The sequence below is a fragment of the Papilio polytes genome, unplaced genomic scaffold (assembly GCF_000836215.1).
Source record: "Papilio polytes unplaced genomic scaffold, Ppol_1.0 DF821845.1, whole genome shotgun sequence".
Classification (NCBI taxonomy): Eukaryota; Metazoa; Arthropoda; class Insecta; order Lepidoptera; family Papilionidae; genus Papilio; species Papilio polytes.
Window position 1 is genome coordinate 574,918 of NW_013527359.1, and position 15,139 is coordinate 590,056.

General features: G+C 32.4%; 1 protein-coding gene across 1 annotated transcript in view; it reads right to left on the reverse strand.

Annotated features, from left to right (window-relative positions):
* LOC106107756 (innexin inx1) overlaps window positions 1-13,406 on the reverse strand; it is a 30,381-nt gene extending 16,975 nt beyond the window's left edge. The window contains exons 1-2 of the mRNA XM_013288757.1: window positions 13,148-13,406; window positions 4,279-4,658 (exon numbers count right to left, since the gene is read on the reverse strand). Of these exons, the coding sequence (XP_013144211.1) occupies window positions 4,279-4,527 (249 nt within the window). The 5' untranslated portion in view covers window positions 4,528-4,658; window positions 13,148-13,406. The remainder of the gene's footprint in view (window positions 1-4,278; window positions 4,659-13,147) is intronic.
* Between the last annotated feature and the right edge of the window lie 1,733 nt (window positions 13,407-15,139).

Here is a 15,139-nt window from a genome sequence, read left to right on the forward strand (position 1 = left end):
ACATAAGAAGCTCTGTTACCTAGTACTTATTGATCAGATGATTAGGTATAGACTTAGTTCTTACTAGCTCAGAGTTCAATATTAATTCCTTACTGCAAATCATCAAGAGGGTCAATTCTCCTAACAATTGCAGCAATGTTCAAGTCACCACATTTAGTCAGCTTACGAGCATACAAAGCAGATTGTCATCGCAATATGAAGACACCTTTGACTCAACTATATTAGTCCCGCTTTGATTCCTATGAGGTTATATGAAGGTGCGCTACTCGATTTTTAGTTATGCGACTAAACAGTTGAATTGACTGCAAAACAATTACAATCGCATAATAGTTATGCGATAGTTTACTATGATGTACGCCCGCTTTAATGAAAAAATATTGCAAATCTTCTCACGTGCGCGCAGAGGAAGTTGCCAGTTACGAACGCACTGGGCGCAATTGTCAACTTGTATGTAATTTGTGCAATGAAAGACGTTGTATTGGTATTGTACATTCGATGATTGCATTTAGTTGTCGACGAATTATTATCAAACTACTTCAAAGGTTAACGTCCAGGCCAGAAAAGTGCCTTATTTGATTTAAAAGTTTACTAATAGATATGTAGGTTATCTAGAGTTAATTTTTAGAGTACGTTTACTGCCATCCAATCTATCACTGTCAAGTCTTCTTCACATAATATACAATACAAAATTCTATCTTTTAGTGATAAACGATTCACGCATTCACCACTACTTTGAAGTTCTTTTTAATCTAGCTAGTCTAGTCTATTCCCGTGCGTCTTCATCCGCATGAAATTATGAAAAATTTATTTTATTGTTTACACTTTTCAAATTGTTAATAGCAAATGTCAAAATGACATGACATGACAAACCTTAGCAATTTTGCTTTCTTGATGTTGGCAGCAACTTATGGTCTCTTTCCTACGTTAGAGTTTTTATCCAAAATATTTACCCCCTAAGTTTAATGGCGCAAAAATATATAGCCTAAAGCGTGACGTAAGTGTAGGGCTTTTTATTAAGAAAAGAGTTATTCAAAAATATGCTGTAATTGCTGACATCTTAGGCAACAAAGAAGTGTGTGTTTACGCTTTATTATAATAGTATAGAAGTATAGATAAGCACTGAAAGATTCTAGAATATTCTCCTTTAATTATTCACAAATTTCTAAGTTAAAAGACAATCGAGGTGTGGCAACATTCATCTTAAGTCCGACATTTATGTACCAAAAAAAAGATATGAAAAGCGCGTTAACTAAAAAAAATTTCCGCTAAAACCGACACCACATAAAAATAATGAAAAATATCCGCCAACCTTCACACGTAGCTCGTTTAGGTAAACAACTAATTAGTGATTTCGCGAGCACTCGACCTAAATATCATCGTCACCAAGCATACAATGTGCTGTAAATTCAACTTACAAAATTAACAACACACCTGTAATAATAAATTCAAAGCTTTATCAGTAAAATAACTTTGTTCAAGCCATTTGCCAATAGTTAAAATTTGTATTACGCAAAACAACATTATGCCTAAACATTAATTCACTAAACAAAAGAGGCAAGTCAAAACCCGCATCATATGGAAATCTTAAAAGTACAATCGCAGAAATGCGCGGTGGCAAACTTACAAAAAAATTGCTTTGTTCATTACAACGAGACAAAATTAGCGTTTTCTAATAAGTAACAAAGTAGATAGCAATGAGTGCAAACGAAGGGATAATAATAAAAAGAAACTAGTTTATCACTAACCGGCTTTTTTCATATATATTATAGTTAAAAAATGCGTTGTATTGGTTTTTGTTCCACGTCACGTTTCAAAATTATTGTATTTTTAAGATAGAACACCGCCAGTTTCCTCGACTGTACACAAAAACGACAAATTGCTTATTACTGTGAGATGTCACAATGCCTTTTTGAACTCCGTATCAATAGAATTTCAATAATATGTTATGGTTGGTGCTCTTTACGATTCATTTACATAACCTAGCTAATTCCATAACTAGTTTATTCAAGTCTATTCAAGCATCTAATAAAGCACCTTTTATAATGTAATTAAACAAAAAGCCACACATAGGGGACAATGCATACATTGGCTTGTAGCCAAAACGAAGTACGAAGCATACTTAGCACATTTCTTTGTGTTCGAGGGGTATTCAGGAGTCTTTTGGTATCACTTGGAAATTTTGTCTCGAGATTCCAATACCGAGAAGGTATTTTTCTTGTTGCTCCGAGCGGTTGAGATGCTTCTATTTTTGAATTGAATACGCGAAAATCTTACTAATATAAATGCGAGAGTTTAGATGGATGGATGGATGTTTGTTAGAGTTTGTAGCCCAAACGGCTGAACGGATCTCGATGAAATTTGGCATAGATGTAGAGTATAGTCTGTAAGAACACATAGGCTACACACTTTTGTTTTTTTTTAATTCCACACGGTCGACTCGCGGGCGAAAGCTAATATAAAAATAAGTTATAGCTAACTTTACTCTTTATAAATCAAAATCACAATAATGTGAAGGTATCATTGACAAGGTTGATCCCACGGCAATTAACGTCTGGTCAAACCATTAATCGTAAGTTAACTGGCGATTAAAATAAAGTGCAAAACGATCTCTATTTGTGTCTAAAATGAACTAATAGATGGCGACACTCAGTCGCTCGTAGGTTTATAAATTGTTATGACTCAATTAAACTATTTTAGTTTGTTTAGATTTGCGCGGCTTGGATGTTACATCGGATAAATAATGGAATTATATGTAATAGATTGTAATAACGTAATAAAGGGTGCCAATGAATCATAGCTACGTAAGAAATTAATAACTATGTTAACACTATTTTATTATCTTGCCACAAACACCATAATTATTAATATTAATAACTAGCTGTTCCCATGCGGTTTTCAAATTCTCAATCACAAACGTCAAAATCACCATTACCAAAATAATCTAGATTTTAATGTTGGCAGCTTGTAGTTTATGGTCCCTTTCCTACATTACGGTTTTTTCCATTTTTTTAGCCCCTAAGTTTAATACCTTGAAAATATATAGACTAAATCGTGTCGAAATTGTAGGGCCTTATGTTAAAGGAAGAATTATTCAAAAATATACTGTGATTGCTGACAGCCTACGCCACAAAGTAGTGAGTGTTTACGCTTTATTATATTAGTATAAAGTTTAGATATAGATTTAATATAACCCTGCTGAAGTTATTATTGGAGGTAAACAGCCTTATTCGACTGGTTTCCCAAGACCTAGTTAATCAGACCGGCAATACGTAATTCAAGTTAATATCACGTCAAATTATGTAACGACAGGCGCGGCTGTGCGAATTAACTCATCGTTTATGTAGGAGTTATTAGCATGAAACTTATAAAGGTTACTTGTTAACTTTGTAAAAATCTCACGGTCGCATAACCTTAATGGTGCGGACAGAAATTAAAAAAATCTGTCATTCAAGTAAACATGTAGTTAGTACAGAAAACACTTAACCCCATCTCTCGCTTCCATTTCTCGCTCTTGTTAAACATAAATCAGACCCTTTGAGGTCATAGTAAAATTTCTAAGTAACATACTCGTAGTTAACATTATACTGTAGGTATATACATTGTTGCGTCATAAATCTGTGCGTATTCATCCATAGTGGTAACTAGCCTGTCACATGTGGAACAAATCGCAAAGTGCTTGCAGATGTGGGCTAACATTGACGTGCTCTATCGACAAATGCAACAAATTAAAAACATGCTTTTAACAAGGAATTAATTAAGTATGCGTTGCGTTATAACGAATCCTTCAAGAATACGTCAGTAATATACGTATCCGACGGTAATGTAATCAAATAAACATTAGGCAACACGCTTCCGCGCCTCTGGCGTTGTAAATCATACGCACATTCCATTTCATTGACATTAATTTTAAATTTAAAACTCGATTTATCGGTAGCCAGACATTCTCAGAAAAAAAATGGATTTTTTTTATTATAAGAGCAATTCGTAGTAAATTTTGGAATGATTGACTTTATGGATGTTAGGAATCGCGACATTAATAATACCTTAAATAAGCAAAAGTTAACCGAGATCATATTATCATCAGTCGAAGAAATTCAAAGATATGTGTGAAGTCAACCAACCCGCACTGGGCCAGCGTGGTTGACTATGGCCTAGTCACCCCATACTTAGGGTAGGCTACGAGCAACTCGGTGGGGACGTATAGTGAGCTGGTGATGATGATGATGATATTATCGTCAGTAAATCAATACTAAAGATGGTAACAACTGTAACACTTACCTCTCTAGCAAAAGCATCTGGCATCGTGAAAGTAGAGGTGATCCAGCAAAATGTGTTAACGACATTAGCTGGGAGGCCGTTGACGATGCATTGTATGGGATGTCCGACGTACTGCGTGGCGGTGATTATAAGCGAGCAGGTGAGCAGTAACACCGTCGTGAACACATTGTGGAGGCGGAACACCGCATTGTCAGTCTTAATATCTTGGTACTTAAAGTACACGCTCAGTCCACCGAGAAGTCTCAACATCTTGAGCTTATAGCATTACGCAATTATCGAGTTATGTGCGTTTTCTTAACTACAGTAAAATCAGTCTTGTCAAAAATTCATAGTATCGCTGTATCGCGATGCGAGATTATTGTCGAGATTGCTTGTTGTACCTGGAACAAAAGGACATACGTGAAATAATTGTCAAGAAAAAACGATATTAAAAAAGATACTTTTGGCTACTGCGACACAGGGAAACCTAGTGCAGGAAACAAGGCTCTCAAAATGTGTGTGCATAAAAAATAAAGCTTTTATTTATTAATAAAAAACAACAAAATTTCTAAGAAGTTATTAATTCCTTATTTTAAAAATTATAAACACATCTTACTATCAAACTACAAATCTAGATATCTGTCTATATACAGAGATAAGAAATAAAGAATCAATTATAAAACAATGTAATATAATATAATAGGGTTACGTTCTATGTAAATGTGTTATTACAGCACAGATTGCATGTCGACTTACATATTGCATTAGACACGGTGGACAAACAATACAACTACGCGATTACGTTTTTAACACATCACTTGATTTAATATACGTTGGTAACTAAAAGAAAATTTCACATTTACATTTTAAACCTTAAACTAATTCGATTAAAGTCTAAATTCACCTGATCCGAACAGGGATCCCGCAAGGTACAACATTAGGGCCACTACTAGTAAAGGTTAACGTCCGACTATCGTGATTGCTGCTATAATAAAAAGTTTATAGTGCATTGCTGATTTAGATTTAATAGGTTATATAATATCTGCATATGATAAATGCAAGTGTGAGTGTTTCCTACTACATTTTTAGAAACTAATCAAGTATTATTTTAAAATCCTATTTATTGATAAGAGAGAACAATTTATAGAAATAAAAGTAATTTCAATTCACATTAAGAATATCTTTCTGGAATTTGGTAGTTTCAAATATCACAAAAATCTAAGTCCCACTTAATGCAGTTGTCCAAACAAGTTAGGCAACGAGTAAAATGTATATAGCTTTGGGTTCTTCTAATAAAATATTACACAACGTAAGATAGTTTGATTTAAAAACGACTATAACAAATACAAATAATACGATGCTTTTCAACTACGAGGAGTTTCCTAACAATTATTTATTTGTCTATTATTAAATTAATTAACAAGTTAGCGTTTAAATGAAAGTCGAAGGACTCAATGATAGTTCATTATTTATAATATATAAGGCATAGAAATCTAAAAAGTCAAAATAATCGTTACATACAAGTCCACTTACATATATTTCTTCACTATAACATTCACAGAAGACTTCTTCTAGTAACAACCACATAAAATGTGAATAACTCGTACAGATGTGAACCAAACATTAATAAAGAAATTCTCATCAGATCAGTAGAACCGCATTATAAAATAATCTAAAATACATAACAATACTCATATTAATACTGCCTATTATGCTTATAATAAAAGCATATGAGAAAAAAAAACTGATCACAATAAAATAATTTCTAGAAAACTACCAATCAAATGAGATGCTTTCGATGGCTTCAAATTATTCGAAATGGAAACAATCGAGAGAGAACAATACAAAAACAAGAAGCGGACATTTAAAAAAGCAAATACAATTTTTAAAATATAACCAAAAGAAAGTTAAAAACATCGACACGATTTCTAACCGACACTTATTTGATCAAATAGAGATTATCGGATACAAGTGTAAAAAACACTTTATCATATCGTCATGTAAATTGATTTTATTTAGAATTTGACAAAACCGTGATCTATTATTTAGCAACGCTTTCTAAACGGAGCGCTAAAAAACTAAACAATGGCTAGTGAAACTGGTAGGAAAAACTTGTAACTGAAAACTTTCACAATTTCAGCACAAAAAGTTTTTTTTTCTAATGATCTTTTTACTGACTATGAAAGCTGAATTAAAATAGATATCAAAGTTTTCAAGTAACGCCTGTATTAACAAGTGCTAATTCTAAATATGACGCTAAAGTTGTAGGTTTTTTTCTATGTATCATATTTAAAAATACTATACTGTAATCAAAAGTCTATGTCAACCATTTATCAATGTAATTATTTTTCTGAGAACATTGAACACAAAGAAATCTAATATTGAAAAGTTTACTGACAGAAGTGTTGACAAGTGTACCATCTGGTTTTATTTCGTACATGTAAAACAAACGAAAGTTTTTAACAAATAAATTATGTCAATGAGAATTTATCGAGTATTAGTCATTCATTCCAAACGTATTTTGAACGCAGTTTTTATACACGTATGTGTATAAATGAAACAATATAATTTCGTAGTATAACTTAGGGTGGCAAACAAACAAACGGTCACCTTCTCCGAAATATCGAATCGACCGCGTCTATGGGCAGCAATATCAATTGCGACAGATGCGTTGTTTTAAGCAAAAGACAATTAAATTACGGCACGTACATTAAAGATGACCTATGCGATTATAGTCTCTTTGATAAAGCTATACTATTTTTTTATATATATTCAAAACTACAACATACAACGGGGCAAAGGGCAAAAAATGTAAACCCTACAACGTAGGAATGTAACATTTTTTTTACCCGTAACTCAATAGCATACATAAAATAGGTTGAGCAGCTTCCTAGCAATTGACACGTGAAGAAACAAACACACCGACAATTATCCGCGCTAGCGAGCGTTGCCTGCGTTTTACGAGAGCTCGTAACGTGAAGGGTGGGAGCTATTTTTGAAACTAAGAAACGAGGGTACCTTTGATATTCCTTGAGTTGGGTCACCGAGTTGTTTTTACCACGATTTAGTAAGTAAAAGTTGAACAGATTGAGTAAATGTTTACACAATTTTTTTCTCTGTTCCTAAACGATGCTACAAATCTGACCACAGACTGTAGAGGCTTTATATAATAAGAAAAAAATCTAAAAAAAATTATATACACTACGAGTATCTTGTAAACGACAAATATGCGAATGGTGTGATGTCCACACTTCCATTTCGCAACGACAAACCTAAATTCAGCTTCTTGGCAATCCGTTCCTTTTATATATTTCTTTCAATCTAGCAACACAATCGGTAAGCAATTAAAACTAGTTATCATAGCAATTTCCTCGTGAAAAGTTAATTAGATTTATGAGGTCATTGTATGCTCATTTTTCAATTTACGTACATAAGGAAGTAATTAAATTTTTCGTATTAAGTGAAAGGACCTAGTTCGTTGGTCGCTGTTTTCCCAGTTACATTACGTAGTGACTACATGAATGTTCGACGTGTAACGTCGGTCAGTACGCGCGTATGACACTTGCAATATTGCCTTGTCTACGTATTTGTTAAAAATATATAATGATTTACTGTGTAATTAAACATAGTTGATTGGCAGATGTTTTGACAATACCAGAATATACTCGTATTGTTTTTCTTCTGACAATAGACATATTAATCATCTTAGGTAGTAGAAAGAAAGAAGATACTGCATGTTTCGATTTCATTGACATACTTGCTAGAACTTTAGTTATGCGTGTGGTAGACCGGTAGATGTAGTTCTAGAAAGAGATGGATGTATTGTGTGAAAGGATACGTAGAAAATGATTGAGATGACCTAACGTAGATTAACCTGGAAGGCCATAACTTGGTACGCCGAGTACTTGAGCAATACTAGGGTATGTTAGCTACATGGGCCACTTTGACTTATTGCCCATGTCCGCTCATTGGGCGCCCGTGGCAATTGACTCGGTAGACAATTGATCAATTCTGACTGACCTAGTATATCGGTACTTTGTTCTTGTACTTTCTCTATGTTACGCTAGTTAACAAACTAGCTTAATTTTTTGTTACTCGTGACTTAGTCCACGTAAATTTTAAAGAATTTTTTTTGAAATTTGTGAAAGAATTTTTGAAATCAGCCAAGTAATTTAAGTTATTTCAATACATACAAAAATCCAACCTCTTTATAATATTAGTATATATGTATGTTTTACTTAGTTTTTGACGTTCAAGATAACATTGGTATGAGAAGTTATTTGGATAGTTCACTTTGAAGTTACAAATACTAATTTTAAATTTAAATTATCATAAACAGTTCTGTAATATGACATTGCCAAGTACAAATTATGTTACTCAATTATTTTAATGACGTCAATACATAATTATAATACCTAACATAGGAAGTGAACCAAAAAGCAGTTCAAGGCAACTAGAATCCCACGTTACCAAGTTTAATTCTTTACATAATAATACTGATTTTAGCAGGCAATCATGTCAACATGCAAGTTTTATAGGATTATAAAAATACATGATACTCTGGAAATATCTTTAAAATGATACTACCTTTCGCCTTCGACTCCATCCGCGTGGAATTAAAAAACGAAAGTAAGCCTATATGTTCTCTACATCTATGCCAAATTTCATCGAGATAAGTTAAGAAGTATTGGCTATAAAGTAACAAACATCCATCCATTTAAACTTTACTAGCTTTCGCCCGTGACTCCGTCCGCGTGGAATTAACAAAAAAAAAGTGATTAGTGTATGTGTTCTTCCAGACTATCCGCTACATCTGTGCCAAATTTCATGAAGATCCATTCAGCCGTTTAGGCTACAAACTCTAACAAACATCCATGTATCTAAACTTTAGCAATTATAATATTAATAAGATTACTTAATGCGTAGGATTTCATAAAACGTATGTAGCTAACATACCCTAGCGTTGTCAGGTTAATGCCCTGTCTGCTGTTGTCAGTCGTAATGACTAAATGTCAACCACCAAAATTACCGCTTCCTTGCGCCATGCCACGTCACGTGTCATGTGTAAGGATAGAATATCTATACTATAACAGCCTTACAAATAAACGCAGTATTAAGTTTAACTTAGGAATAAACTGAGTGTAAGCAAAATTTGTACTTATATTTGTTTATACTTAGTTTATTCCTAAGTTTAATTAATCATGATAAAAAATACTATTTAATAAACATAGATATGTTTGTCATAAACAATATCAAAGACTAAACAGTGACAATGTATCACAACTATTCTGTGTTTGTAAATACTCTATGGTATGAAATGCACACAATTCTAAAGAGAAATACTTCGAAAGATCATTCGCGTGCTCATTTAAAGAAGTCAGTCACATCTGAGAATTTGACAAATGTAAACAGTAAAATAATTTTATAATTTTATGTGAACGAAGCCGCATGGGAACAGCTAGTAACTGAATAAAACATCATCGCGTGATCGACAGACATGAAAATCAAACTCAATTAATCAACAAGAAATTTCTCACAGAATCAATAACTAATTATATAAACTAATACCAGATGTAGTAGGACTAATACTGGGTTTCTGAAGTTGTCATTTATTTTATCATTACCCAGTGACTAATTATTATTAGATAGACATAAATTTCAACGGAGTAAAATTCAAGTTACAAATTACGGAATGCAATGTCAATTTATCGGACCAAAAACACTAAAGAATGGTTAAACGGAGCTGAGAAACTGGCCATAAGAAATGTGGTCCTGTCGCGGTCAAGGTAAACTAGTAACGGTAAGCATATTCCACGGTACTAACCAGTTTTAGACCTTCATGCCATTTGTAAGGACATCTAGGTTTAACGCATTAGACTTTTCATAAAGAGTATGTATGAGAAAAATGCTGGAGCATCTAGTACGGCAAACGACCTTAAAATAGAAGAAGAAATAGGGACAGACCAAGAACATACATGCACCAAAAGGGAAAGCAGACGTCGTGTCTTAATAGGTAAAGAAGATGGCACAAGAGAAGAACTGGAAATACAAAACAACGAGAAGAACAACGAACAACATGCAAACGTTCCAGTCGCGTTACACAGATAAGAAAAAGACCCTCATATTTTCTCTAAAGGTAACTAGTAGGTTAGGAAAAAATATTATAGTAAAGAGGTACTTTTTCTTTCATTGAAAGAAGAAAATTTGTTTTTTTAACAGCAAACTAACAGTTTTCATTACTGCGATGACACAACACCGAGTTCAGGGTCCATCCTCGATAATGGCCTGATCTTATTGCCCTTGTAATATTTACGCTATCGTTTTCAACATAATAATGACGTTTGTTTTTATATACTTTATTCCCTGTGAGATTCTTTTATTTATTTCATATATGTAAAGGTGCGCATAAAGTTAAGTAGACATCCAAACCAAAACATAACCTAATAAATGTTTTGACGTCATTTCAAAAGAATTTCAAACTACGTCACCGTCGGTTATAAAAGGCATAATAACGGGAAATTTTCTTTTCCTTTACCAAAAAAGGTAAAAGTAACGTAAATTACAATTTTAACTTGCAATACTTGCTGTAAAACAAACTGTTACGATTATTACAATAAATTATAAGTATCGTAAATCTTTTTAATTGTAATTAACAGTAGTTGCAAATTGTTGTTTTTCATGCGAAGTAGCTGTGTTGTGAATTGAAAAAATCACGAAACATTAATTACAGAATATTTCTCATAGCGTGTTAACGTAACCAAATCAGTGGCTGAATAAAAAACAGCGGTAAAACGGATCGATTAAAACGTATTAATCGAACGTTGTAAACAAATGTTTCTGAGATATCCTATTTATTAAAAAATAATGTTGGCAGCACTGATTTTGAAACGTCAATTTGTATAGTTATGAGACATGTAATTTTTCCCGCCAATAATTCAACGGATGTTTCGTCTAGCGTAACATTCACGTAGGTCTCAATCATGTTTTTGTCCTATGTTCACGTGCATATTATGTGTTACGACTAGAATAATTGTACATAATTGACTCCCACGTCAATGACACGAGTAGACGACGGGAGTAATGTGTATTCTTCACTTATTATGAATACAAAAGTTTAAATATATGAGAACGGTTACACAGGAAATTACTACATCGGATATTATAAATAATTTTATTATAAATGTAAATGTTTATACAAATCCGAACCCACCTGTCATAACAACGAGTAGACTATCTGCATAAGTGATTATTAATTTCTTTTACCTTTTAGACAAAATTATTATTTCTTCAACACGTTCGCGATATCAAATTTTAGATACATTTAACATCAAATTAGTGTCATCTAGTCATTCATACATCGTGATTTTTAAAAACCTACCGAAATCTACTGTTTCGAAACGAGAATGTTAATCTAAGGTACATTGTAAGGTAAAAAATTGTTCGTTATAAATCACACGCCCTCCCCGTTCCGGCATTATCGGTGATTAGTGTGCTGCAGGATGGACCAAATTATACGGTCCGGTGTGGCGCGCTTTGGCCTTACCACGGTCATTATACTGGCGTATACTGGCTGGAAGCATGGCCACTAACAATTTAACATGAAAAACGTTCCAAATTCGAAATTAACGATAATTTCGTAATTCAAATTAAGAACATCACTACAAACACAAACTGTCTTCTTTTTTTATTTCAAATACTTATTTGTACTTTTCTTTTTCTTTTTTTATTGGCATTTCTTTCTTCTATTTCTTATTCAATAAATTTAAATTAAGCTATGTAAGAATTTGTCTTGATGTTTATAACATCTTAATAAATTTTATGTGTTTAAATATTTTATCTGCATAATGGGTTAATTTTATTCTGCTCACCAACTACAAGAAACTTATACTACCATGACATTTATGTAATAAGTTTGAGGTAATATGCTTCTTGTACTGCCATGACTTATAAATATAAACAGCTATAATACACTGATAATAGTTGAATTTTCACATATTAATTGAGCAAATTACAAAGTTAATTATACTTCTGTTTGGTTCTTAGTTTACTTGTTTGCCCAGATTACTAATAACATAAATTTAATTTCTTCAATTGTAGATTCAACAATGTTTATAATTTTAGCTATTTGCAAAACCAAATGAGTAAGCAACACAAACTTTAGTAAATTACATCAAAATGTTTATTTGGTAGATTATCCTTATTAGATCCAATTAATAGAAACGTTACATTTAATGCTGTAACTATTTGAATAAATACATAATAATTTTAGAATTATATTTTAGTATGAAATTGTTTCAAAAACAAGAAAACTTGTAGAACAAGCGACAAAGTTACTTACAAAAACATTGGCTGGCTATTACTTGGGATGTCCCAGAAAGTATATCTGTGTCAAAATAGAAAGTACATTAAACCAGACTTTTTAATGCCTTGTAAATTAACCATTGTTAAAACACTGGAATCTACAATATATAAAGAAATTAAAGAGTTTAAAAATTATTTAAAATTTAGTATGGTTGGGACTTTAAACTAGAAAACAATATGATGAAATTTAATATGTAGTATTAAAAAGCTAGCAATTCTAATCTAAAGAGGTTTAAAAATGATAACTTTTGTACCAAATCTATATTCAATTAATTGTATTTTTATAGAATGCCTTAGAATAAAAAATAGGGTCACTTTTTTTGAAGAGTTTATATTTCGAAAATTTTCTAACAATATTGATGAAGCAGAATTAAACTAAATACTACCCACCTTTTTAAACGTATTTTTAATATTACTGCGTATAATATAGAAATAAATAATAATCAATGTTAGATATTTTCTACGCAATCACGCTTTTAATTATCTTATAAGAGAAAATTCTAGTTAATGTAATTTTCGTATTACTTACCACTGCAGTTTTCACAACTTTTGGATTTTCTTCACTTGTTATGTTATGTTTTGTTTTGACACTATCATATTTTGTTAGTTATTTTTTAAAGTCGTTAATACAAAAACTGTATTTGTAAGTTCATAACATTTTTCACTTAAAAACGTGCACATTTGTTTTCGTAACATTCATCAAAATAATAAAAAGCTTAAAAACGATTCCAGAATTTACTGTGCGACGCACGGCTGATCCGTGCGGCTGTCTAAAATTTTATTTTGTTTCACTCCGGTTACCCTACATCGGAGTGTTTCGCAGTCGTATATCGGAGTAAGACAGCTATATACTACAAGCCGCAGAGTGAAAGAAACAGACGATACAAGTCAGCTTGTACGCCTAATAAACAGCGCAACGCCACCATAATTATTAAAATGTTGCCAGCTTGTCTTTAACATTTCACGTTCCATTATACGGAAAGTGATTTTTTATTTTGACAGTAGGGAAACTACAACAAATGAATTTTAAATACTAAATCGATGGTTTCCTTTAGTGAAATTCAAAAAAACGTTATAAAAATAGATAACCAGAATGATACATCGTATCTACGATTAATAAAATGAATATACACAAGGATTTATTTGACATTTGACATTTTGGATTTGTCAAAACTAAGAACCTAAATTGGCTAGTTGGCTTCTAATATAATTTTAATGTAAGAAAAGAACTAGCCAGTGGGTTAGACTGTCTTTGTATTTTACTACTGTGGGTCTACTTTTGTTCTCTCGTAAAAAATATTTAAGGATAGATCTCAGCAGACTTTATAAAAATTGAAAATTAAAAACTTTTTTATATGAAACAGAATCTATTATTACGTCAAGTACGACCATGATAGTTATTTCTTTTGATGTTTTTAAGTATTGTTGAATTAATGCGTTACTTTAGTTTAACATTGTTATTGTAGATTGTAGTGACAGAAAAAATTAACGATGATGTAATATGACCTCTTTTAGATTATCTCGATTTCTAATATTAAAACGCGATTCTTAATAAGTAAAGATTTTAAGTAAACAAGGAAGCTATATTTTTGCTTATTTGAATAAAGCAGAAGTTTTGTTTGTGTTGCGATTTCTAGGAAAAGACTGTTACTTAAGCAATATACGGAAGTTGTTCGTAAGACCGATTGCATTAACAAGAGCTGCGTTGCATCAACAGTGGGATTGCATTATCCCTTTATTTACTGTTGTTCTTGAGATTATTTTTTAAACTTTCTAGAGACTTCGAAATGTAAAAAAATGTTTTATTTTATTTACGCAGACGAAGTCGTGGGCAACAGTTAGTATATCATACAAAGAGAAGTATCGGATTAGTAAGCACATGTAGCGCTCAGCTTTATAGAATAAACAGCAAAACGCCATGATAACGCAATTCTATTCAAATGCTTTCCCATTGGCATACGAACCTTATGACCCGTATATTTTTTCTCGCGTCGTTATTCAAATTTAACTCTTATTCTAAATGTATTACGGTTGTAATTGATAGGATAAATGGTAAAAGGTGTAAAAGAAATATAGACCATGTTGCAACTTATGGCGATTTACAGAGAGACATTGATATTCAAAGTTTGTTTTAAAGTAAATTATCTATTGCATTTAACAATGAATATTTTTTTATACCCGAATCACATCTAATTCTATCCACCCTATTTTCACTGAAGGAGTTGTACCAAAAGTGTCTACAAATGCGGTACGCGTTTGAGCGGTACTAGCGAGATTTCTACGGCGTCCCATTTTTAGAACTTTGAGGTGTACACGGAATTATTTGAGACATGTGACGTCACCCTCTATTCAACACTACCAATGTCAAAAGTGGACACATATAACACCACATTACATGAACTGTGTAACTATTCCTTAACACCTTTCTAGTGGCAAGTAAAATCATAATTCTTCTGATTAGGCGTGCCGAAATGCGCCCCCAATGATATTTCCGCCAGTGGCAGGTCTTTTTAGACCCACC